The following is a 27,612-nucleotide window of genomic DNA, read 5'->3' as shown; positions in this document are numbered from 1 at the left end:
TGAATCAGTTGCCAAGCATCTGAATGTAAATCATAAGACCCTGGAGATGCTGCAACATTCCAGCTGATGGGCACTTCTTCTGGGCTCAGCAGAAGTGCCAGGATCAGTGCCGAGCTCCAGCTGGAGCCTGGCACTAATCCTGGCGCTTCCACTGAGCCTTGACAGTCCTGAAAAAGTGCTGATCATGGCACTTCCACTGAGCCCTGACAGCCGTGCAGCTCCAGCCATCTCTTGCTCAGGCTTGTGCGGTGCTGCCACCGATTAAGCTCATTCCCCTCCCCCACTACCACTTTTCTAGGATGGTTGCGTACCACCTGCCAAGTGCCAGTGTACCACAGCTGGTGCCCGTACCACTGGTTCAAAAGCCCTGGTTTAAACAATGGCATGGTTGGGGTGATTTAAACCTGAAGGGCAGTTAACTTTTCCACAGGGCAGGTGCCACAAGTCCATTTAATGACATTATTTTAACTATAGGACTTGCATTATGCCAATTTTGTCAGATCTGCCTGGGGAGGCTAAAGCAATGGGAAAAGGATAGTCTCTCATCCAGGCCCTTTAAAGATACCTTGAATTGTATCCAGAAGCTTCCTGGTAACCAGTGCAGTCTGTGCAGCAAAGGTATTACACAGATGTGAAAAAAATGCCTCTGTAACTACCTGCACCAGACAGTTTCCAAGCTGTCTTCCACTCTTCCATTATTGAGTGTATTGCAATTGTTTACATGTGAGATAACTAGAATCTGAGTGACTATGAGAAGAGATTCATGGTCCAGGAAAGGGCATAACTAGCATACTGGATAAATCAAGGAAAAGCCCCCTATCCACAGCTGTAATGAGAGGAGGCAAAAGTTTGCTATGATGCCTGACTTGCACTTAGCTATACTATAATTAAAGAGTTAGAACTAACTGCAAGTTTCCATCCTTCTTTGTGTATTATTCCTGCCCCTCCATAAGGAAGCATCAAGCATATCTTACTTACCATTCCCTTAGTAATGGTATTAATTAATTAATCAGTGGAACAATCTGCCTCCAGAAGTGGTCAATGCTCCAACACTGGAAGTTTTTAAGAACAGACTGGACAGCCATTTGTCTGAAATGGTATAGGGTTTCCTGCCCGAGCAGGGGGTTGGACTAGATGACCTCCAAGGTCCCTTCCAAGTTCATTATGTTGTTGTTGTTGTTGTTATTTATTATTATTATAAAAAACTTTTATTCATAAAGTATGAAACTCAGTCAACTGAACACTCAAATTGACTGGCACTAATGGTTGACACGGGTTGCTGCCAGCATCCTAGGTATCAACCAAGTATCTCCTTAAAATGTAAGATGTTCCGAGTAACGCAGTTTTTTGTAGCTTTGCTGGAGTTATTGCAGGAAGCTGCAATTTCTTGATGTATTTTGCAAAGTTTTTGGACATAGTTCCCAGTGCCCCGATGACAATGGGTATCACTGTTACACGTTTCATCCATAATCGTGCAGTTTCGATGGCCAGGTCGCGGTATTTCGTAATTTTTTTCCAGTTCTTTTTCTTCGACTCTGGCATCTCCTCGTACAGCAATATCAATCAAGTGTACGCTTCGATTCTCTATGACTGTGATATCTGGCGTGTTGTGTTCCAAATGGTGATCTGTCTGTATTCGGAAGTCCCACAAGATCTTCACCCTCTCATTCTCGACAACTTTTTCCACCCTATATTCCCACAACTTTTTGGACACAGGCAAGTCGTATTATTATTATTATTATTATTATTATTATTATTATTATTATTATTATTATTATTATTAATTATTATTATTTAGTATGCAGACAAGAATTACTTACACTATTGCACTAACACCACGGCAATATCTCTCCCACATGCTACGAAAACGAGGTTGACCTCCAATGTCCCAGAGCTATAAAGAGAGAGAAGCAAAAAGGATACGAAAAGAGGAGGATGTTGAGGCCTTAAAAATAGATTTATCCATGACTTCCATATGCAATACTCTACATGCATATTCTATTTTCTAAATAATTTTCTAAATACAATTCTCCCCACTTACCGGTACTTCATGGGCCACATTCACTTATAGCTAAGGAAAATAAAGCTGGAGGATTATCAAGATATCCCAGAAAATGGATTCCTCAGCTGCAATTCTAGATCCTACCGAGAAATGTTTTCACATTCACAAAACATGCAAAATTCTTCATACTTCAAACTATTAATATGCATTAAAATATATATCCAAAAAGACTGAAATGACAGGAAATATATGCACTAAATTAACATATTCATATTTTTTCTCATCACTTTAATATGTCTATACCAACTATTGATACGTTGCTAACACTTCTTTTCAAATTCCCACTGAAGTCCTATCTTTTCCTAAAAAGCTGGATAATAAATCATCTATATAATCTACAGAAAAAAATTGCCTTAATAAACAAATGTCAACCAATCTGCCTTTATTTTAGCTGACTTAAGCCTCCAGAGTTGGGAATCCTTGGCTCACAAACAGCATACAGCACTCATGTTGCAGTCTCCGAGAATAGTACAGACCATAAACAAGCTGTAAGAAGCACTAAAACCACTGTGCTCTGAAAACCCACTTCCTCCATCTGAACCCAACTGAAAGTAGCCCAACATTTCGGTAATATTCCCTTTCTATGCTCCTGTCCTGCTTTTAAGAAGTCACAGTGCCTTCATCTACAGAAAGGTTCCTGTTGCATAATCATCTAAAAAGTGAGCCTTTCACAGCATGCCTTCCGGAATCAATTTTCACAACATCTATCAAGGCATCCAAAGAAAGGAGAGTCAGCTTATTTCAGCATCTAACAGCCAGCATGACTTCATATGTGAAAGAAGCAGATACAATTTTAATTTCTGTTAATTAGATTTAATTTGTTGATCTGCCTGGATGGCCACAATCTAGAGTACCCCAAACACTATGTTTGAAATCTAGTCAGGGTATTTTGTATCTTACCTTTATAGTTACATTTCCCTTGGTGATTTTCCTCATGTTGAAGCCCACGGTTGGGATCATATCTTCATTGAACTGTCCAGACTAAACAAAATTTTTTAAAAAAGATTAGTCATTCATTAGAAATGTCTAGCTTTCTGTTTAGCTTTTCGACAGCTCCATTCTTACAACAGGGGGAGATATAATAGAAATCAAAGGACTGAAAGGGATTTTAATTTCTAGATTGCAATGACTGCAACTTTTTTTTTTAGATGATCAACTTATCAAACAACAATCCCATTCAGGAAGGGAGGAAGAGGAAGAGAAAGGAGAAAAAGCAGTCTCAAAGACATGAAGTAAAAGCTACCCCATCTGTCAATATGGATAGACCACAGACGATTCTCAAGTAGATCCACTGAATCCCACTGGTACCCCAGGTGTTCATTTTAATATCTAGCACTTGGGTGTCCTTAATTTTTTTAAAAAAACCTGTTAGACTGCTGTTATACAGTCTATTTTAGCATACAACTATAATTAAAATTGCAACTAATACTCATAAGTTGTATAGGAATGTAAACTCATTTGTCATTTCCATGTTGGGTTTTAGAAAGTGTACAAAATATAATCCGTATCAGACTGCAGCCTAATTGAAAATGACAATTGGAAGTATTTTATGTTTATCTGATAGAAATCAACTGAACTAATCCACAGATAAAATATAGCACAAAACATAGTAACTTACGTAGTAATAGTAAATTTTCATTTAAGTGAAATAGAATTTATTAAAATATGCTTATTTATCTGATTATTTATTATTGTGATTTTTTTTCCAAACAAAAGAGAAAAAAGTGCATAAATATGTATTATGTACTCTGGAATCCAGAAAGTATAAAACTGAACAATTTCAGATGAAAAGATTTATTTATTTTTTTGCTTATTGTTACTTGAGTTGTCCTGGATCTGTGTTCCATATACCGGTATCTTGCAACATTTGTCTCAGAATAATCTTAGAAATTAATTTTATCTACCCACTGCTCTTGTCTTTTAATAATTTACAATTTTAAAATGATCATCATTTAAACATTTATCATTTTAAATTTGGTAGCAGAGATTTAAGAATCTTGCAAGTATATCTAAGTGTCAGCAATGAATTTATCTAACTCTGATTTAAAAATGGAGAGCTTTTAGCCTCTGGCTTTTAAAGATTTGGCACATCAGCAAATCTTCCATGATTCTCAGTCTCTGTGTTTTCTCCCTCAGCTTTTCATTTTAAAAGGCATATCCTGATCTTGCCAGAGAGATAATAATAGACTGCTCAAAAGCTGCATCAATAGGCCCGCAAGCTCACACTGCACTGGGATTTTAATGCAACATGCTACTCCAGACCTTGTTTTTCCAACAATGGTAAGGTTTGACTTAAGCAATAGATTCAAATATCCTCATTTTTCTGTCCAACTTTTTTTTTTCTGACACAGACCATCAATACTGCACAGTAGAAAATTTATATTATTAATTAGATTCCCAACAGAGGCGATAAACAAGTCTTTAAAAGATATAAAAGTTATATATTTGAAAAACATTAAGTGAAAATTTAAGGCAATCTTCCCCAATCCAGTGCGCAACAATAGTTAAAATGTTAGACTAGAAAGACAAAAGACCCAAATTTCAGACCACTCTTAACTTGAGTGGATGATTTTGAACCAGTCTCTCTCTCTCAATCCACCCTACCTCATAGGGTGCTTTGTGGAAAAACTGGAAGAAGGATCATTACATGCAGTATATTGCCTTGAGTTCCTGAATGAAAGCAGGGATATCAATCTAATAAATAAACTGGGCTTCAGAGCTGGGAGCAAATCTTAGGATGTTTAGAGGACAGCAAGGCTCTTAAACTGTTTTTAAGAGAAGCTACTAGATCAGGCACGTGACATGACATCGCACAACGTATCACGACTTTTCCCCCATTGCCGGCAATGAGGTGGGCGCGGTTTCGGTGTGACACATCCAGCCCGTGAGCCAGCTGTTTGACATGCCTGTACTAGATCTTTACAACAGGGACTATCTTTTTGAATTTCTTGAAGAAACCATAGATGTGATAAGCAAGAATGGCTCTCTACAATCTAAGACTTAATCAAAAGAAGCTCCATGTTCTCATCAGAGACTTGTATATTGCCTCAACATAGTCTGATTTCCTTCAGCATCAGCAACATGTACACAATTAGGCTAGATAGCTGACTATTTTAGGCTCTAACACAGCACTGTTACAACTTGCATTCCTGTCTTTTGATATATCCAAAAAGTTGCCTTTCAGTATATTGTTCCAGTACTAAAATCCATTCATCCTTGACATATATTTATGATGGTTTGTTTCCCAAGCTAATCATAATGCAAGAGGCCTTGAGCCAGAATTCATGGGGCTTCCATAAATCAGAGGAAGAAAACAAATGATTCTAACATTTGTTTTGCAATAGCTCAGAAACATTTCACTGTATTGGAAAAAGGACCTGACAATTTTTCCTGTTACTAAATAATTATGTAAGTAATGAGGATTTACCTGATGGTAAAAGGAAAAAAAAGATAGATGAAGAATATTATAAGATGACAGATAACCACTGGGAGCTGAACTTACAGAAAAATTCATCTCCATCACTTAACTGTAAAATTGTTCAAACCTTCAGCCAATGTCAAAGAAGAGCCCCATCAGAGAAAGGATAAGAGATAAAGGTGCAAGAAAAAAATAGACACTATTGCTCTTCACATCTTCAGTTTAGTTACACACACACACACACACACAGAGAGAGAGAGAGAGAGAGAGAGAGAGAGAGAGGAGAGAGAGAGAGAGAGAGAGAGAGAGAGAGAGAGAGAGAGAGAGAGAGAGAGAGAGAGAGAGAAGGCATCCTATTGTAAAGAGGAGGAACAACTGGTCATTAATTACAATAAATCCAAACTTTTAGTTTTTTCCAATAAAAGATAAAGGTAGGGTACAAGTGCATAAACTCCCATGAACTAGAAAAAGTTAAATATTTTAAATATTTGGCCACAGCGATCAGGCTTCTAAGAAATTAACAGCTCAGGTTAATTCAGTGACTTCTGTTGCCCAAAGGCAGCAGTATTATACATTAGCTATAACCAAATTTTATACCAGCAAGAGGCAAATTACATTCCAATAGCAATTAAACTGTTTATGATTGTTTATGATTGAAATAGCTGCCTAACTATTATATTTTATGCAGTTTAGCCCATTTATATGAGGTCATATAAAATTATTCATTTGAACAATTTATTTTTCTCTTATTTGTAATTTTAGCCAAAGACCATTTTAAAGAAACTTAATAATGTATGATGAATATATGTTAATTTTTACAGCAATGGTTTAAAGCACACAGAAAATAAAAGGAAGAAATATAAAACCAAATGTCAAAATGCCACAGCAGTTAAATCAGGACACAAGAGAAAATAAAAACATATTGTATACTGTCTTTCAGTACTAGAAAGACTCAAGACACTTATGCCCAGTTTTCTGAACTACAATTTTCATAGTCCTTTTTCATTCACCAAGATTGCTAGGGTTTATGGGAATTGGAAGCCAAAAAGATTAGTCTGCCTGTCCTTGCATGAGTTACTAAATAGAAGCCAAAAATATACTCCAAATTTAAACAGGCAAAATAACTTTCATAATTCAAGAGCTATCACAAACTATTCATATCCCTTGATGATTTATCCTTGGCATGCAGGTGATACCAAAATAAAAGCATGTTCAGCAAATTGTAAGGAAGTAAAATATACCTGGACATGCAGAGAAGCACTGGCAGCTAGCTGTAACATGCTACAGAAATGCAACATATTTTTATTTCTATGTATTACAACGGACACTTCCAAATGATATTTGCTATTTATGGTCTCAAATGTGACACAGCTTCCAGCATCATATTTTTTTCAACTATAATAGTGGGATTCACATGTGTCCTATATCAATCAGATGATGTGAGCCCAGAGTTTAGTTGTCTGGAACTGTGCCCACTTTTCCAGAAAAAAGATAAGAGCTCTTGGGGACTAGAAAGTGTGAAAGAGAGCACTTGCTTTCAAATAACTGCTTTATGATCAGCTGTGCCCTCCATAGCAATGACTTCGCAACAGTACTTACTATATATTCTTAACATTCTAGATGTGCTTACTAGCCCCAAAAGGTTGGGGTCCCTGAATGTGACAGTGACATTAGCCACCCAGTGTAAGAACTGCATAACCCTAATTAGGTTTTGCAGACCGAAGCCAAAAATGTTATAGGAGCATACTATCCTGCTCCCACTGACACACAAACACATACCACAGAAGATTCAAGGGGTTTATTGAGGCTTTCAAGCCTTCCAAGGGTCTTCCCCAGGGAATCCCAATCCAGCAACAAGGAAACACCCCCCCCACCCATGCGTGTCCCAACTCCGTTCTGAAATGACTCCCGCATGAATCTACAAAGCTGGATTCACACACACCGAAGTCCACCATCAAATTCCAAGGCAAGGCAAATCTGAAAATAGCTCCAAGAGTCATGGCATGAATCCAGGGTCTAGGTCCACCATCTGGGTCAGGAAGATCAACAGGCATTAAAATGGACATGTTGTTCCCAGCATTTAGCATCTTGCTCTGCTAAATAGCCACAGCCTGGTGCAGTCCAGCAAGAGGGGCAAGGCTATCACCTCACGAGTAACTGGGCTGAACACCATTGCTCCTGCCTCTTCTCCAGTCTGGGTATTCTTGGATCAAGTAGAGGAGGCAGTTCCTTCTCATTTGCGCTGGCTACTGCCGCTGCATGCTCTCTCCTCCTGAGGTCTCAGCTGTGTCTTGACCATCCCATGCTCAGACAGCTGCTTGTCTGGTCATTCCCCCTGCAACTGCTCCAATGTGCTTGGCCTGCTGATCCTGTCTTGGGAACATCAGCCACCTCCAGGCGTGCTGCCACGTCCCCCTCCCCTCCGATATGCCTGGGACTGGCTCATCCTCCTCCAAGCTGGCATTCAGGGAAACATCCAGGGGAAGCTTCCAAGGAGGCCATCACAAACACTCCCACTCACTTTTGGCAAACTGCATTACATTTTGTTCTGGAAATATGTGTGGAAACTTCTGGCATCCTTAGGACTAAGAAACTTATTACATCAAAAGTGTCATTATGTCATAACATTCCAATCTAGAGTGCACGTGATTAAATGAGTGAAGACTACACTGACAGGCCTTCAGGGTTTTCCTCAGTTTCATTTATAACTTAAATAAAGTTGTAGAAATCAAAAATATAGTTGCCAAATGTGTAGAATTATTTAACATGTATGAGAATGTCAGGAGGGTAGGAAAGTATAAAGCCTATCAACGTTTCTAGCTGTTTACAAATAATTTAGGATTGTCAATCAAGTGTTCAGATTTGAGGTGACATACAAAACAATACAAATTCATAATAGCTAGTCATCTAGCTAACCCTCTCTAAAATAATGCAAAATAACACATAGTTTAGTCAAAATAGCAATTACATTTAAGAGCAATGACTATTCCTTTCTATATAAATGAAATTCAGTGTAGATAACCATGTCAGAGAGGTAATAAACATAAGGCCTTTTTTCCCTTTAGATGTGCTCATTTAGAGGGCACTTCCTCATGTACAGTCACCCCCATAGGATAAATGTTATCAAAGTATTTCTATTCAACAAACTGAACACAATCTGTTGGATTTAATTGTGAAAAATCTGAATTCATGCTCACAATCTTAAAGCAGATAGTTCCCCTAAAATAATTATCTTTTAATTGAGTCATTTACTGATAATAGAAAGAGCTTCGAAAAGAGGATGATGAAGTAGCAAGTATGCTAAAATTATAACTTTATGCTACTAATTCACATGCAGTTTTGCTATAAGTCAACAAACGGGTTCTACGGGATTGTTCTCCCTGAAGAAGCAGAAGAAACCAACTATGCTCTACCAAGAAAAGGTTCTCCTGCCATTTATTTCCTTGACTGAAGTGGGGGAAAGGCCCAATCAATGTCTCCTCCTTTTGGAGAAGCTCATACGGTGGTACCTTGGTATTCAACTGTTTTGAAACTCATCAAATTTGATACTCAACATATTTTGATGAGAAAATTTTGTCCCAGCACTCATCATTTGTTTGGCATTCAATGCACAAGCTAGAACTTGTTGGTGTCGGCTGTCTTATGACTCACTACATTATTCCTTATGGGAAAATTTGTTTGGTACTCATTTTTGGTAGTCATTGCATTTCCCAGAACCAATTAAAGATGAGTATCAAATACCACTGTATGCTGATACATACACAGAAGCCTTTCTTAAGCAATAGCAGAATCCCATGGTGTGCAATCTCTTAATAATAATCCTCACACCATCTTTCAATACAAAAGAAGATAATCTTCTTTGTAAACCATGAGGATAAACAAAAACTATCCTGGTATAGAATCAGTGACAACAGACAATGAATGTACAGTAATCCAAGAATTTTCTTACGGCTACAAGCCTGTTTTTAAAAATAACCTTTTAATAGTTTAATAGTTTAAATAATTTAATAAAAAGGCATTATTTCAGAAGTTAAAAAGCCTCCAGTTCTTTGAACTACTGGATTATGACTCTATTATTCCTGATCATCCAAATGCTGACTAAAACTTACAAGAATTGAATTTAACATGGACAAAATGGATTCCCAAATCTGCTCTATATAATCCATATATGCTGTGATATAGATTTCCTTTAATGAAATTTTCAAATTGAGATTTTCTAGGGCTGCAATAATTTACTGGGAATTTTTGCCACTATTGGTATGATGCCCTGAAGAGACTGACAATACAGTACTAGTTTACTCATATCATTTCGGCCTAGGACTAAATCCCTATTTCAAACTCTTTAGCAGCTAAGATTTTCAAGCCCTTGATATCAGCTAGGACATGTATCTCTGCTTTAATAATATTTACCTTTTAAAGTGATATATTTGATATTGTTGTTTTTATACAAAGTTTTTTATCCGTTTGTTGTGTACTGGCAGGCTCATCTTTGGCAAGATGGGTGACTATATTAATTAATTATAAATTTTCCCTTTTCTTTTACATGTCTCCAAAGTTATAGGAATTTATATATGCTGGTAGCTGGAAAACCCAGCCACTTAGATTACAACCAGCTAATAGAAGCATTGTAATCTTATCTTAAGTAATCTTAAAGATTCAATGTATCTGTTTAACATATGTTAGCAATATATGTTTAGGATATCTACTAGCTTAAATTACAGGGAGCAAGTATAATTTATCTGTGCAATTAAAACAGAATGGCACTGAAATATCACTGAACAATAGATGTCTAATTAACGCTTAATTAATAGCACAACCATGATAGTTCTACTGTTTTGATCCTGCACAGCAGTCAGCTGAGGACAAGCATGAGAGAGAGGAAAATATACAGAAAGGGCTACTCAGTCTCTCAGGCTACTGCAGGCAGGAGAAGGACTGCAGGGAACTTAACTCTTTTTCAGATATAATTGTGCAATTAATCAATTTTATGGAAATAGAAATTTCTAAGTCACTATGCCAACTGTTCTTCAAAAGAAGAGATGGACATATTATAAAATTTGCATATGAAACTATCCACCTGACATGCAGTTTAACATCACACAGAACACACTAGAATATGTAAACTTTGCATTGATCTGCAATCTCTTTTGAGAAACAGCCAATCTGCTGCATAGCCTTCCTAAACGGAGGCCGGATTATGCCATCTCAGATATGGGAACTATTTTGGAACTCAGCGAAGTGGAACGGAGAGAATATGAGGGTGCAGCAGCCCTTGGGTTGCTTATAAAGGGGGCTGGATTGCAAGTGCCCAAATTTTGTTCATATGCTTGCAGGGGTGCTGCAGCAGCCATAATTTCAGGTACACATTATAAGTCCCTTCGTTCAATGCTTCTGTAATTACAAACAGTCTCTGAATAAACAATCTTAAGTCGAGAACTACCTGTATTTCTTGTTTTTATTTCCAATTTGTTAATTAAAATTATACTTAAAAACAATTATTTAATTTCTGCCATATTAAAAACTTCCTAATCATATCAAAGAAGAAAAAAAATTTAACTATTGCTTGGTATTCAAAATGATCTGTTATTTGTACTATAGTAGTTGCAAATCATAATCCAAATCATAAATTAACTCTGACAAAGCAAGATTTCTGCTATGTAAGTTGATGTCTAAATCAATAAACTGCGGTATTCAGTTCTAAGAGTCAGGGTACAAAAAAAACCAACAGCAACAACCCAGCAATAAATAAGATTTGGCAGTGTCAGGATTGAATTATTAAATATTTTCTTATGTTTTCATTGTGGATTCCATACATTTTTCCGAAGTACTGTACACGGAATTTCACTTCAATTTTCTGATTGCCAAAGTTTATTTGGGAAAATCCAAATTGCGAGAAAAAAGTAGCTACAAGACACAGCCACACTTTATTTATTTACAGATAGTCATTGACTAAGACCATTTGTTCAGCAACTGTTCAAAGTTACAAGGGCAGTGAACAAAGGGACTGAAGTTAGACACTGCAATGCCCCTGCAATCACATGATCATAATTAGGGTGCCTGGCAATCCGCCCACACTTGCAACCAACTGCAGGGATGCTTCAACTGCCCCCATCTGCCTATCTCCCACCTCCATCTCACCCAGCTGGATCTTTGGGGCCTCCTTTCCATCCTGCTGGATCCACATTCTTAGGTGTCCCCAACTCCATCATGCCCTTGTTTTCCTGAAAGAGAGCAGGCAGTGTGCCAAGTGGCCTTCTTTTATGCCATCCTGCAAGGGGACACAAATGTCTGGATGATGTTCCAGAAGATGACAGAAAAACTCTCTTCCTGGGTCCTGATAAATGATATTCCTCACAGATAGTACCTGGAGCATGCCCTTCCTGCCAGATCTAAAAGGATGGGTAGACATGACTGAGGAGAGAAAATACCAGAAGTAATCCATAATTTTCCTGTCAATGTAGAATTAAAATGCCTTACTAATCATTCTTTAAGAACTTGCTCTCTTGATGCAGCCTTCTCCTCATCCCCCATTAACAGCTGACAATGTTTACATGTTAAAATTGTGTTTTCTATATCCTTAGTAACTTATTAGTTGGTCCTGCCTGCTAAAATTGCAGGCTCAAAAGCAACTTCAAAAGCAAAAGTAGGTTTCAAAGGCAAGGCCAATACCATATTTTCCGGCGTATAAGACGACTGGGCGTATAAGACGACCCCCTACATTTCCTGTTAAATTATAGGGTTTGGGCTATACTCGCCGTATAAGACTACCCCTCTTCCAACGCACACTAAATAAAAATTTAAAAACATCAGATTTGATTTTAATATGGTAATTTTAATTCAAATGCTTATGACATGCAGGTGCTTAGTAGGAAAACTGTCACTTATAAACATAAGGCTGTTTGTCATCAAACATGTAAACATAAAACAGTGCAAGTGGATTAAAATATAATAATATAATAATAATAATAATAATAATAATAATAATAATAATAATAATAATAACAATAATAACAATAATAACAATAATAACAATAATTTGGAGGGGACCTTGGAGGTCATCTAGTCCAACCCCCTGCTCAGGCAGGAAACCCTATACCATTTCAGACAAATGGCTGTCCCGTCTCTTCTTAAAAACTTCCAGTGTTGGAGCATTCACCACTTCTGGAGGCAGGTTGTTCCACTGGTCAATTGTTCTGTCAGGAAGTTTCTCCTTAGTTCTAGGTTGCTTCTCTCCTTGACTAGTTTCCATCGGTTGCTTCTTGTCCTGCTTTCAGGTGCTTTGGAGAATAGCTTGGCTCCCTCTGCTTTGTGTCAGCCACTGAGATATTGGATCACTGCTATCATGTCACCCCTCACCCTTCTCTTAGTTAAACTACACATACTCAATTCCAGCAACCGTTCCCTATTTTCCTAATTCACTTTTTCATTTTTCCTAATTCACTCTAAAGCTTTCCCTGCGCAGAGCCTTAACACCAGCTGCCTGCAATTAGTGCAGGTTTGCATCCCACCAGGCTCAAGGTTGACTCAGCCTTCCATCCTTCCAAGGTAGGTAAAATGAGGACCCAGATTGTTGGGGGCAATAAGCTGACTTTGTAATAATGCTGCTGGGGTGGTGGTGAAAGCCCTAATAAACAGGCATATACACAGAATGAAGGCTATTCCTAAGCACATTGATTTGTGCTTTAAATTGTAAGCCACCCTGAGTCTTCGGAGAAGGGCAGGATATAAATGGGATTTTTAAAAAAAAAGACCAAATGGGAGATCCGCTCCAGGTTTTCCAGCCAGCCTGCCCAGTTCCTGAGTCAGATGTGTCCTTAGAGCTAAGCCGCTGCTCTGGCTGCTGCCTTCCCCACCTGCCTTTCAAGTTGGGATATACTACAGCTGCTCTTCAACTTTAGAAGGAAAGACGCCCAGACCCCAGCCTGTAATAAATCACAGACTGCAGCTTCTTCTCCAATTGGTCCCGCTTTCCCTGCGCAGACTAAATGGGAGATCCACTCCAGGTTTTCCAGCCAGCCCTGTCCCTAAATTTTCAGCACCCGTATAAGACGACCCCTGACTTTTGAGAAGATTTTCATGGGTTAAAAAGTAGTCTTATATGCCGGAAACTACAGTAAATGATTGTAGTCATTTCATTTGGCTGAAGAACACTCCTTTGTATTTTCTAAGACATTACTAAAAGTGACTATCTTGGCTACTATCTTTCCTTACTATATTTTATATTGGGGGGGGCAGAATTTTCCACACATTGTGTGGAATCCTTTAGAATTTTTTTCCACTTTAATTTCTTCACTGAAAGATGAGGAAATCTTTCCTTTGGTAGCTATAGCACTGTCAGGGTTTAGGGAAGAGGTCTGTAACTTTATATAAATAATAGCTTCATTAATAAATTACTTGGAAGATTATATGTGTGCAGAGTTCAACTGAAATTACTGTAAATACATGGCAGACTTTCAAACTGCTGCTTATGTAGTCCTATGTGCAGTTTCCTATTGAGCATTATAACAGCTTTGTCAGTATATAAGTTGACTGAGCATAACTACTCTTTTCCTGCCCCTATATCCCCTGTCTGCTTATATTTGCTATCTTCATCTTTGCTTTTTGATTTTTTCTTCTGAAAAAAGATTAATGGCTTTAGAATGAGTCAGCATAGAAAGTGCTCTGACTCCTGCATGCAGATTTCCCTAGGCTGCAAATACCTCAATCCACAGCTATCCTAGTAGGACAGCAATCCCCTACCTTTGCAGCTTGCCAGCCTGGGGGGGGGGGAGAGAGGGGAACCGGGCCACGTGAGTGGCAGGCCACCTTGACTCGCACAAGCGGGGAGGCACCATGCACATGCACGCACACATAGCTTGACTGAAAGTTTAGCTGTGCACATGCGTGCGTGCAACAGCCTGCCACTCACTCAAGTTGAGCTGTGCACAGGCATGTGTGCACCAACCCACTGCTCATGTGAGTTGACCTGCATGTGTGTGCACTCGCCTGTGGCCCAGTTGCAAATAGGCCATGGCCCAGTAGTGGGCCACAGGCCGGGGGTTGGAGATCCCTGTAGTAGGACTTGGGATAGTCCCACATGGCTTTGTCTTTGTGTAAAAAAATAGTTTAATAAGAGAAAGATGCCACTTTTTCTTATCTTAAAGGACCAGAGGTGCAATTATTCTGCCAATACTGCTCTACACTTGAGGTAGAAGAGAATGGCAAGGTTGACTGTCTTGTTTAGCTACTTTAGTAGCTACTTTAGTAGTCTATCTAGTAATATGACAGTGATGAAGTAACTTTATGACCAAGCCCCTTATTTACAACCTCTGATCTATAAAACAATGGAAAGCTAAAGTAAGATCATAAGCACAGTCTTGGTTTCACTTTGTAACTGCTCCACTTAATGACAAAGTTGTGTATTCTAACAGTGGTTGCTAAATGAGGACTACCTGTAATGCAGAAGAGAGGAGTCAGGTTTGTGATCATCCATCTCAGTACTGTACAACTTGTTCAAATGACCAGGCAAGCAAGAGACTCCTCTATAAGAAAATGAAAGTGTGATCATAAATTAGAATTTTAAAAATATGCACATTTTTTGTTTATTCCTGATGCTATATTATATATTTGGGGTTTAAAATGTGATCATTTTGGATGAAGCAATATTGTATTTGCTTCCATTCCATATAATTAATTTAAATACTAGAAAAAGCAGTAAGAATCTGTTGCCTGCCAGTTAAAGCAAAGAAACGGTTATATCTTGCATAATGATGTTGAAATCATCTCCCACTTCCTAATATGGAACATTCTGACACAAACCCCTGCTTGAATTGTTGTAGTGATAATATAAGGGCCTAAAAATACTACAAAACAATGAAAACTTTAAAAACACACACATAAAAATCAACCATTAATGTATTATATCATAGCAAAACTAATACACATATTTTTATCTTCACATCTTTACTTCACTTCACTTTCTTTAAGGTACCTCTGCCTAAAATTTATTTTGAAATGTAATTCTGAAAGTTCCATTGGTACCATTTTCTCAAAAACAAATCCATCCCCTATTTCACACTCTTTTCATCATCTCTGGACCAAACTGCCTTTTTGTAATAGTACATGAGAAAAACCCTGGGCTTCTCAGAGATGCTGTCTAGGGAAGGGTCAGGTAAGAGAAAGCACAGCCCACATCTAGATAGTGGGCAGGGCGAGAGTGTCAGAAGTCCTAGTGGACAATCTGCCAAAAAAGCCAACACAGTGCTAGGCTGCATTAACAGACAGATAAAATCCAGATACATGAAGTGTTAATACCACTTTATGATGCCTTGGTAAGGCCACACTTAGAATACTGCATCCAGTTTTGGTCAGCATGATGTAAAAAAGATGTTGATACTCTAGAAAGAGTACAGAGAAGAGCAACAAAGATGATCAGGGGACTGGAGGCTAAAACATATAAGGAACGGTTGCTGGAATTGGGTATGTCTAGTTTAATGAAGAGAAGGATGAGGGGGGACATGATAGCAGTGTTCCAATATCTCAGGGGCTGCCACAAAGAAGAGGGAGTCAAGCTATTCTCCAAAGCACCTGAAGGCAGGACAAGAAGCAACGGATGGAAACTAGTCAAGGAGAGAAGCAACCTAGAACTAAGGAGAAACTTCCTGACAGTTAGAACAATTAACCAGTGGAACAACCTGCCACCAGAAGCTGTAAATGCTCCAACACTGGAAGTTTTTAAGAAGAGACTGGACAGCCATTTGTCTGAAATGGTATAGGGTTTCCTGCCTGAGCAGGGGGTTGGACTAGATGACCTCCAAGGTCCCTTCCAACTTTACTATTATGATTATGATTAAGTGACCCTCCTTGGTTTCTCAGGCTGTAAAGGAAATTGACAAAAGTGTATTTTCAGATTTGCAAGATTCTGTTAATGTAACTTTACAATAAAGTAGAATTAGTTTATCTGGTCATGTTTCCTGTCTGGTCTACTCGATAACTGTTATTGTGCAAAGCTCATTTTTCAGTCTTACATAGTTATACGTGCCTTTATGAGGTAAAATCTACACAGCTCCTCCTACTCCAAATCAGCTCTAATTCAAAGAAAAATAAATTTGTGACCTTCTACCCATTCTGGGATGGCACTTCTACCTGTTGCTATTGTTTTTCCTTGTCTTTATCTTCACAGCAGGAGAGGAAGTAAAATTAAAAAGCAAAATGGGTGTAGCCAATTTTTTTTACCTGATATTGAAATAGCAACAATGACCAAAAGATATTTCCCTTATTCCTTTTTATCCCAAATCTGCAGCTGAGTCTTCAGAAATGGAGGAGCATAAAATCTGAAATAAGATTGCTCCCATTGGTTGAAGGCTCTTCCAGGTTTCAGCGAAACTACAAGAAGACAAAGTAATCATTCACAAGCAAAAAAAAAAACCTTGTTCACATGAAATTAAACTTCACTTGAGTGAATTTTTTTTAGTATCCCTCCCACAAAGGCAACTTACAATTTTAGGAACTTAACGTTATTCCTTGGTTCTCAGGCAATTTCGAAAAACTACAGCTAATGTATAACCCGATCCACTAGAATGGGGAGGCAAGGAATGTTGCGGGTCCCGTCCCCCAAGGACATACATCTGGCAGGACCCAGAAGAATGGCCTTCTCCGTGATGGATCCCTCTTTCTGGAACATCATCCCCCCCGAGATTAGACTGGCCCCTACTCCAACACACTTTTGGAAGGTGCTGAAGATGTAGTTCTGCCAGCAGGCCTGGGGAACCCAGAGCGGGATGGAGCCCATTAAATGGCTAGTATGAATGTCTGTTGTCGCTAGGGTGGGGAATTATTATTTTATTATTTTTCTTATTATTATTTCTTTTATAAGGTGTTTTTATATCCATGTAAGCTGCCTTGAGTCTCCATGTGCGAGTAGGTGGTAATATAAATTTTCTAAATAAAATAAATAAAAATAACACACCAGATCAATCACTATCCTTCAATTTAACTTACCTCAAAGAATTCTAAAGTAAGAGTCAAAAACATTTATTTATAGAATATGTATATCATTCTACCTCAAAATTCTGGATGGTACAGATGCATTAGTTATTTTTTGAAGGCAATGTAGGATACAAATGTAATAAATAAAGTACCGGTATTTATTTTATTTGTATCCTGCCCTTATTATTTTTAGAAAAACTCAAGGCAGTGAACATATCCAACACAACTTCCTCCTCCAATTTTTACCACAACAACAATCCTGTGAGGTGGGTTGGACTGAAAGAGTGTGACTGGCCCAAAGTTATTAGCTGTCTTTCATGGCTAAGGCGTCACTGTCTCCTACATTACCTTAACCCAAACTGACTCTCCAGTTTGTTACATCTATTCCCCAAAAACAGCCACAGAGAAAGGGGTTATAATTATGAAAAGCTTCACCACCTACTTTTCACCACAAGCTTTTAGCCCCTGTATGGTATTTGGATGTAGCTACCCCAAGGCCTATTTGATACTGCCTTATCAGGCTCCTGCCCTGTCCTAGGCCAAGGATGCATTGCTTTAAAAAAGAAAGGGGGGGAACATTTTTTTATATTGGTGTGTCCAGATGTGACTGTTTCTAAGATGAGCCTAAAAATCAGCCTGTATTTTTCCCCTCTACTAGAAGCTCTCTGCTCATTAGACATTCAAGACTTATTCAGTCTGTTTTCCTGGAAAACTTTGGGCATACAGATAGCAAACACAATGACATCAGATGCTCAAAGAGCAAAACCTGAAATACTGAGAAATGAAGGTTTTTTATTTGTAAAAAATAGTTCATTTGCTACTTTTTAAAAGACAGAACAAGTTTACTTAAAATACACTTATAAATGCATTACTAATTATATCATAATTAACATTTTAAAATTCTACTCAAAATTCTCCATGTCCTACTTATAACATTTTAAAAAATTCTACAATACCCAGCAAAGACTGCTTTCTAGCCACAAAAATCATTAGGTTCACAAATAACATGCTTTCAGTTACATTTCCATGGAATATAAAATATTCTCAGAAAATTTCCTTTTTTTCCAAACAAACCTCTAACCCTGATCTCCCCCCTCACACAAGTATATACAAAGCAACTATATACATTGAGAGGAAAAATCTGTATAGCATCACTTAAGAGTCCGCAGTTCTCAAGTGTCTGTTACTATTGGGAAGATTTTGAGAGAACATGCATCCAAGGACAGTCAGCCTGATTTGCAAAATGGCAATTGTATTGGTATTGATGTTTACAAAAATCATGGTACTCTAAGATGCAAATATGTTCTTATCAGGCAAGATAAGGCATCAATAATAATATTAATAACTGTACCAGAAATTAACACCACTATAACTATGACATACAATGGAAAAATCTGCTATTTTTCTTATCTGCTATGTGAGGAAGAAAATTCCTGGACAACAGATATTTTAAGTATTTAGTATACATTCTCTTTATAAACTCTACAATAAATCTGTAAGGTGGATCAGTATCATAGCATTGGTACAATACGGGTGGAAATATAGACAGACTAATGTGTCCAAGGCCAATTATCCAATACATTAATGGATGAGTGCCTTGAATCAAGGATTTCTCAATCCACACTTTCACATTTTCGCTTTACACCCACATCAGATTTTTAAAGACAACTCGATATTAATTTCAATCATATTACTCCTAGTTATGTATTTAACAAATATTAAAATACCATCTATTCTAGTAGATATTTTGAAGAGATCTTGTCTGATAAGTTTAAAAACTGTCACTCTCTCTCAGCCCAAGTTACCTCACAGAATTGTCATTATGGGGAAATAGGAGGCAGGAGTATTAAATATTTCATTGCCTTAAATTATATATTTAAAAAGGTAGGATAAAATAGGTCAGAAATGAAAAATAATCAAATGATTCAAAGCGCAGATTGTGCAAAGAAGCAGAAGAAACAGTAGATCATAAATTTAGCTCATGCAGTAAGATCATACAAATTGAGTGTTATGAACAAAGCACAGTCAAAATTGAGTGTAATGAACAAAACAACACAGTCAAAATGATTCACTGGAATATATGTAAAGTATATGTAAAAATAATCATGTGCCAGTGATGAGAAATTGTTGAAAAAGTAGCCAAAAATGAGAAGGTTAAAAAATTGTACGATTTCAGAATACAAACTAATAAAATCTTTGTTCATAATAACCAGATTTAAACTTTTGATATAACTGGGGGAAATATTAAGAATTGACAAGTTGCAGAAACTGGTAAGAAAGGATTTATCTTGACAGTAAAAGACTTTGCTCGAACTTATCTCAAACAAGGCCTGGAAATATACTTCACTACGTTTAATTCAAGCTACTAATGGGCAGAGAAACTCATTCAGTTACACTGAGAATAATTATTAAATATAGTCCTGAACTTACAACCACAATTTGGACTGGAAATCATTAAGTTGTTGCAGTCCTAAGTTGAGACAACCATATTGGGCAGTTGTGAAATGAATAATTACAGTTGCCCTAGTGAACCACATTAAATGAACAGTGAGGTTGTTCAGCAAATCCATTAGTGTTGCAAATCACGGTCATAGTCATAAAGGTAAGCCAATTGCCATGTGCCCAAACTGTGGTCACATGACCCTGCATGTGAGTATGTGATATTTTATGAAGGGCAGAAGTGCTTTACAAGCCGTCAAGTACCCATTCGAAGGCCATCATAACTCCAAATAGTCATAAGTCAAGACTACTTGTCTTTTCTCATCATTATCTTAGATAAAAGGAGATGGGTATTTTATTTATCCTAAGGTGTCAGCTAGATAGTAGTACTTATCCAACTTGATATCCAATACTTGGATGACACATTATCAGAAAATCCCAGAGCTGCAGGGTAGATTGTATAATGAAGAAACTTTGTCAAGAAAGTATTGTAATGACAAGCCACCTCTATCTGATTAACAAGAAAACTACATGGACATATTCATGAAGTCATCATGAATCACAATTAAGTTCAAAGAAAATAAGATTTTTAATGCCTGGGATAGTATAGGAAAGAAAATTAATAACAAAGCACGTTAAAAATTGAAGGTATACGTTTCTATCTTCAAAACAAGGAATGGCAGGGATCTTCACTAATTATTTGCCATATCCAAGATTTGTCCAGTAGCCAGTGCTGAATCAGTGAGCAGTAACAAGGCATATCATGTTTCACAGAATTTCCTATTTAGCATATTATCAATTTATACACTTATGTCTCCAGTATTCAGAAAACAACACTGAAATGGGGGATTATGTATCAATAACTACAAATTCTCCCACAACAAACAAAGTAGTAACAAAAGAGAGAATCCCAGTTAGCATAAACTCTAGAGCACATATTTTATTCAAAATCAAGTATCTGAAAATATAAGTTTTAATTTAGAATTAAATTTGAGTTTTCAGTTAGCTACAATAAATTATTTACAATATCAATTAAAAACACAAAAATGCCACTCATGGTTTAAAAAAAATAAAGGAAGCACTATGAGCTTGTCCCTACTTCTGCTTCTTAAAATGGCTCCATTAAAACTACAGTAATGGGAAAATACAGTAGGACAGTGCAATCTTCATGTCTACTGTTTTCTGTCATCCACCAACAAAAATGCTCAGTATTCAGAGAAGCTGCCACGTGAATGTGAATCTCGTCTGATCCATGCTTTAGTTTTCTTCCCAGGAAGAGGATAAGATCAAAGAAGTTCAGTTTCACAATTGACAGACAACAGTGTCAGTAAATATGAAGGAATAAATATGCAGGGATAGCTACATAGCTGAGGACAGAAAGCTTTTGGATTGCTATCAGTATTCCCAATGGTCAATGTTCTTCATCCCATTTGCTCTGTAACATCTTCCTTGGTCCTTTCCATAAATGCGTACTTTCAAGGCATTACTGCAGATGCATATAAGAGGCAGGAAATGCAAGGCAGAGGAAGTCAAAATATCCAGAGTAAATATATTTTCTGCAGCCAGTTATCTTTCCGCAAATTCTTAAAATATATTCCTCAAAGATATTTCCTCAAATTCTTAAAATGTATTCCTCCAAGATATTTCACAGCAAATCCTACTGTAATGTTAAATTTGCTTAAAATAAAAGATCACTCATGCAGAGATGCATGAACATACGTAGTGTTAACTGACATATTGATTTGAAAAGATGGAGATAAAATTACCATTCACCACAGAAGATGAAACAGCATCCTTTTGCCAAACACCACCCTCCCCGGACCCACTCAATTGACTCAAATGTACATTTCACACACCACAAAAGCAGAAGGCTATCAAACAGATCAAATGCAGAGAGAACATTCAGAACTGAAGCTAATTTAAAAACAAAATGCAACGTGTTTTTTTTTCCTTTTTGTGATCTCTTCCGCATCTCAGGACCACCACCTATATATGAACGGTGGGTGGGGTGGTGGGTAATGTGGCCTTTGCTCGTGTTGCATACGCTATTTCCACTGATATCGTGGAAGGGCAGAATAGCATGAAAGGAGAGCAACTACCCTTTTTTGCAGAAAGAGAAAAGGAGGATTTCATCACTGGGAAAAGGAAAGCAGTAATGTCCCCTTAGATCGTTTTCCTTGCAAGAATAGATCTGATGGGGGAGGGGGGCTTTTCTCATTCCCCGGGCGGAGGAAGGCCTCCGTCCTGCTAAGACTAAGAGATGATGCCCAAACATGAGGTGGCAGCGCCTTCATCGGGGCCGACGTTCCCCAACATGGTGCCCTCCCAATACTCCCCGAGATTACGGCACGAGCACTCTCAGCCAACGTATGTATCCGAAGGCCCAACTGGCAATCTTGGGAGTTGTAGTCCCATTACACCTATACCCATCTGGACGGTACCGGCCTGGGGAAGAATACTCGGTGCTACCCGCCCGGGCCCCGCCGTGATGCTCGTGACCCGGCATCTTACCGCGATCACGTTGACGAAGGTGGTCTTGCCCGAGTACTGCAGTCCCACCAGGGTCAGCTCCATCTCCTCCTTCCAAAAGAGCGCCCGGAACCAGTCCAAAAGCTTCGTGAAGAGCGCCAGCATCCTGCCTTCGAGTCCCGGCCCCGATCGCTCAGCGCAGCCAGGCCCAGCGCCTTTATTCTCTCCCGGAACGATCCGGCCTTGCAGCTACAGCCGCCGGGGTCTCGCTCGCCTAGCTCCAGTCGCTCAGCAGCGGTGATGGGTGGGGTCAGTCAGCAGTTCTCCGGCCGGGGTGGAGCCGCTAAATCTCGACGGTTTCTGCGCCCAACCCAGCAGTGGCCTCTAGAGAAGCGGAGGACTCGGTGCCGAGGCGAAGACCCCAATTCCTCCTATCGAGGCCTAGGGCGCAATCGGGCGTCAGATCTACTTCGCTTTGCAGTAGAAGCTCAAGATCCGCCCGAGCCAATGGCTGAGGAAGGCTGGCGTTCGTCTGACACACGCCAGCGAGTCACGTTTCAGCGGATTGTGTGAAGCCAACCGTGTGATTAATTTATGGTTTGCCGGGCGTGTAGGGACCTTCTGAAATTAGGGTAATTGAATAAATCATGGTTAAATTAATCAAGGGTAAATCTGTTGTGCAAAAACACAGTTCTTCAGGCAGCACTCGCTAAGACTCGGGATTGTTGTCTCAAAAGTCGTTAGTACGATACCCCTCAAGGGGGCGCCGTTGCTCATGAGGTTAGAATGCTGGGCTAACGATTGGCAGCCTTGAGTTGGAGACCTGTTACAGCAGTGGGGCAGGGTGAGCTCCCACAGGTTCCAGCTCCTGCAACCCAGCGTTTGGAAAGCAATTGCAAGTAGATAAATGGGTACCACTTTGGTGGACAACTTCATTGGCATACAAAGGGCGTCTCCGGATTAACGGTAATGTCACTGGCAAATCCTTTCACTACTGTGCTTCCAACACAGAAGCATTACTATGCCCTCAACCACAATATCTTTATTAACTACCTACAATGGTTGAAAGATTCTATAGGTAGTCCTTGACTTACAACCATTTGTTTAATGACAATTCAAAGTTACAATGGCACTGAAAAATGTCTTATGAGCAGTTGTAGCATCCCCATGGTCACAGGATCAAAATTTGGATGCTTGGCAACTGGCATGTATTTATGATAGTTGCACTGTGCCAAGGATTTAGTCCTATCTATTTGAAACTATTTTCTTCATGTTACAAATCACGAGCTCCAGTCTTCTTCAAAAGGTTTATTATGGAGTCTGACCTTGGAGTAAGGATACTTGGTAGAATTCCCTCTCCCTTGACATGCAGATCAGTTCTTCTCATCTATGCTTCAAATGCTTCCTGTTAGGATTCTGGTTTTAACAATTGGTGCTTTTGGATTATTTTTTTCTTGCTGTTGCTTATGGATTTTATATTTTATGGAGAACAGTATTTTTGCAATTGTCAGATTTTATTGCTGATGCTGTTTTACAAGGTTAACGATAGAAGGCTGGTTTTACTGGGAAAAAGCAGGATTTATATATGGTAAACAAATACGAATAGTTATCTGAACAAGTGGTCTAAAATTTAAATGTGGCTAGCATTAACTCATGAATTTAACAAGCAGTTTTTGAAAAATAGGTGTGACCTGTTTGCAGGTGTGACAATTTGATGATTTCAACATCTGTCTTAGAGAAATGTCAAAGAAAGACAAATAGCAGAAGCTACTAAATGAAGTGGAATCAATCAGTTTAAATTTTGTGGTTCATTTGCCATCTGAAAGATTGCTTTAATCAGATTTCATTCTCCAATCCTGTAGTGTAATTGCATATCTTCCTTCAAATTATGATTTTTTCAAAAGCCTTTGATTTTTGCTTCCAGCTATAACTCTTGTTTTCTTCACTCTTGCCAATCGGGTCAAAAGACACTTCTGTTCTAAACCATGGAAAAATTCATGGTACAGTTTATCTTTTGAACTATGGAAATCTTAGAGCCGAAATCACTTTTATGGGATCTTTTTTTGTTGTTTTTAAGAAACTAAGGTCCATAAACCAGATAAAGTAAAAGGTAGTAGCTTAACAGCTGCACGTCTTAAACTAAATCCTGAATGATTTGTATACTGTATAAAAATACAAATCTGTATCTGAGTTAGTGCAAATGAGAAGTGTTACGCTTTAATTATAGGAGGAGCAAATAGCTATTTTGTTCCCCTTGGGGGGAAAAACTGAGATCATTGCCTCTTCCAAATCCTACAAAAATCTATAGGAAGACTGTAATTTAGTTTTGATCAATCTGTACCTTAGAAAATTAGACAAAATAACATTGTCTGCCCTTAATTATAACTGCAACCACTTGACTCTATTTATTTATTGAATTTATATAGCTGCCCATGTCACAGATGTGATCCTGGGGAGTCTACAATAAAACAAACAGTTAAAAACAAGTATAAACAACCTTTAGAAGCAATTAAATATACATAAAATTGTGAGAGAACGGACCAATATCATGTTTGGGACTGTCAACTCCATTGCTAAGTGACATGATCATAAATTGAAATGCCATGTGGCTTGCTGATTGACATCAGTTCCACCTGTTATCATTAAGCAACTCACCTGCAGTTGCTAAGCAAGTCACAGTCATCACATAACTGCGACTTTGCAATTCCTGCTACCTTCCCGATTGAGTGTGCTTGTTGGACATCGACTGGCAAGGTTGCAAATGGCAATTATGTGACTGTGAGATCCTCCAACATCATAAATGTACACCAGTTGCTAGGTGCCTAAATTGTAATCACATGACCATGGGACACTACAACAGCTGCAGCTTTGGGGACCATCATAAGTCTCGTTTTTCAACACCATTGTAACTTTGAATAGTTGCTGAATGAGTGGTCAATAAGTGAGGACTATCTGAATACAATATAGCCATGTTGCAGGCTCCCTGTCTCCATGAGATTGCCCAGGCTGCTGGAAAACCTTGTTTTGAGAGATTTCCACAAGATTAATATGGTCGGAACTAATCATTTCCGGCAGCTTCCATGACAGAAAAGGGTCCCCTGGGTCTGATGTCATTATATAATAATGGATGGATTTTTTTAGCAGATGGGACCCATAACTTATCCTTCCTGCCAGATCTGATGGGACAGGTAGATGATATAACAGGGGAGAGGTGGTCCATCAAATGACCTGGTCCCATTCCATGTAGTTTTAAAGGTCTAAAGACTCTAGCCCAGACATGTCAAACACAAGGCCCGGGGGCCGGATCCGGCCCGCGAAGTGGTTTCATGTGGCCCGCAAAGCCATCCTGGAAACAGTGAGGGAACGGCCCCCACTGCCTTGGCCCTGGCCCAGAGACCCTCCTTCTGCCAGAGACCCTCAGATCTGTCCCACTCCTGCCCAGGCCCCCATAGGCACCCTTGATGCGAACGATGTAGAGCTGGCCACGCCCACCCAGCAGGCCATACGCACTCTAGCCATGCCCACCCAGTAGGCCACGCCCACCCTGGCCATACCCACCCGGCCCCCTGAGGGCAACTGCAATGCTGATGCGGCCCTCAATGAAATTGAGTTTGACACCCCTGCCAGATGGAAGACCAATGCCCTTTATTATATAATGACATTATCCATGTAGCTATGAATAAAAGTCCTGTGATACGCGTATTTAAGATTTGAAAAATAAGGATTATCCTTCCACAACATTTATGCGGTAATAACGCTGGTTAAATTTACAGAACAAAGTAACCTTTTCACTAAGGCTACTAAACAGGAAATTTGTTATTTTTAAGAAGTATATGTACTATAAAACCTCCAAATAGTGTAGCATTGTGGCTGAATTAAAAAAGAATATTTTTAGAACATGTTCTGTGGATGAGTCAGAAATCAGGTCCACCTTCTCCATTTGCTTAATCACATCTAAGGAAACTATGTATTCCATTCCCAGCACTCAGCTCCTAATCCTTTTCTTGCCCCAAAGCAAGAAGCAACAGATAATCCTCATTTAGTGTCTACCTCAGATAGCAACTATTCACATTTACAATGATGACAATGCCTGCATTTAAGATCTTTGCAGCATCTTTCTCTCTCAGTCTGGTGTTTGCCAGTGCAGTCAGTTAGTATGCATTATCCAGTCTCTGATCTGTGTTTTTTTTTCCTCCCACCTTTGAGAATAGAGAGATTGCTTAAAACAAATGATCTCTTCCTGAGCTCATTCCTCCCTAGCAGGTACTAACTACAAGTTAACAAGCACGGCTCTGTGGCCTTGTTAATTACAACAGAAGGCTTAGTAGACTTACAGCTGTTGCCTGAAATTGACAAGATCCTGATCAGTTTCATAACGGTTGGGTTTTTTTTTTTTGCGTCCTAAGCAGCTTGCACTTACAGCTGTGGGATGCTATACAAAAAAACAGCACTAGCACATTCCTTTTGATCTATATTTCTGATTGTGTGCCTGCTTATTCTCTTTCCTTCCTCTGCAATATATATAAATGCAAACATCAATTCTCGTCTTGCTAACGATCCCCACCCTGGGGTGTTAGTGTAGGGAAAAGGGCTGTCAGATTTGCCCAATTGCCTGGATTTCCCATTGTTTATTTATTTATTTATTTATTATATTTTTATACCGCCCTTCTCCCGAAGGACTCAGGGTGGTGTACAGGGCAATAAATATAAAAACAGAATATAAAAGTTAAAATACAATTAAATATAATGCTCAAATTTAAAATTTAAAACAATAATTAAGAACATATTTAAAACCCCAACCCTAACCCATCAGACCAGGGTTGTTGAGTTTGTATCCTTCTAATACCATAAAGCAAAGTAAAAACGGAAGCCTGGTTGTTGTTTTAATCATGTGACCATTAAAAATTACAATTACAGCAATAAAAACTAATTCAAATTTAAAAAGCAAAAGAAAAATAGGTGCAAAAAAAGAAAAAATAGGAAAGAAAGAAAAAGACTATGACAAAATGGGAAAAATAAATATATACTTTCCCCTTGATCACAAGTATAAACAATGTTAGTTTAAAATACATTATGTAATCTCTTCTTCCATCTGTAAACAAAATTTTAAGGCTTCATATCATTTCAGTAATGATATCAGCAAAAGTCCATTAAAGGTATCAGAGGTAACATATCTGTTTTAACCTTGATTAAAAAACCAACTTTAAAATCTTTCCTTCTCCTTTTCTAATAGTCTTGACCTTTAGTCCCTTCAGGG

General features: G+C 38.5%; 1 protein-coding gene across 1 annotated transcript in view; it reads right to left on the bottom strand.

Moving 5' to 3' along the window:
* ARL8A (ARF like GTPase 8A) overlaps positions 1-22,814 on the bottom strand; it is a 42,521-nt gene extending 19,707 nt beyond the window's left edge. Inside the window, exons 1-3 of the mRNA XM_083360581.1 lie at positions 22,398-22,814; positions 2,963-3,043; positions 1,821-1,894 (exon numbers count right to left, since the gene is read on the bottom strand). Of these exons, the coding sequence (XP_083216707.1) occupies positions 1,821-1,894; positions 2,963-3,043; positions 22,398-22,520 (278 nt within the window). The 5' untranslated portion in view covers positions 22,521-22,814. The remainder of the gene's footprint in view (positions 1-1,820; positions 1,895-2,962; positions 3,044-22,397) is intronic.
* Positions 22,815-27,612: the final 4,798 nt, after the last annotated feature.

This window comes from Vipera ursinii (assembly GCF_947247035.1).
Source record: "Vipera ursinii genome assembly, chromosome: 3".
NCBI lineage: Eukaryota > Metazoa > Chordata > Lepidosauria > Squamata > Viperidae > Vipera > Vipera ursinii.
Note: the sequence above shows the minus strand (reverse complement) of the source record. Positions and strands in the feature narration are given on the sequence as shown.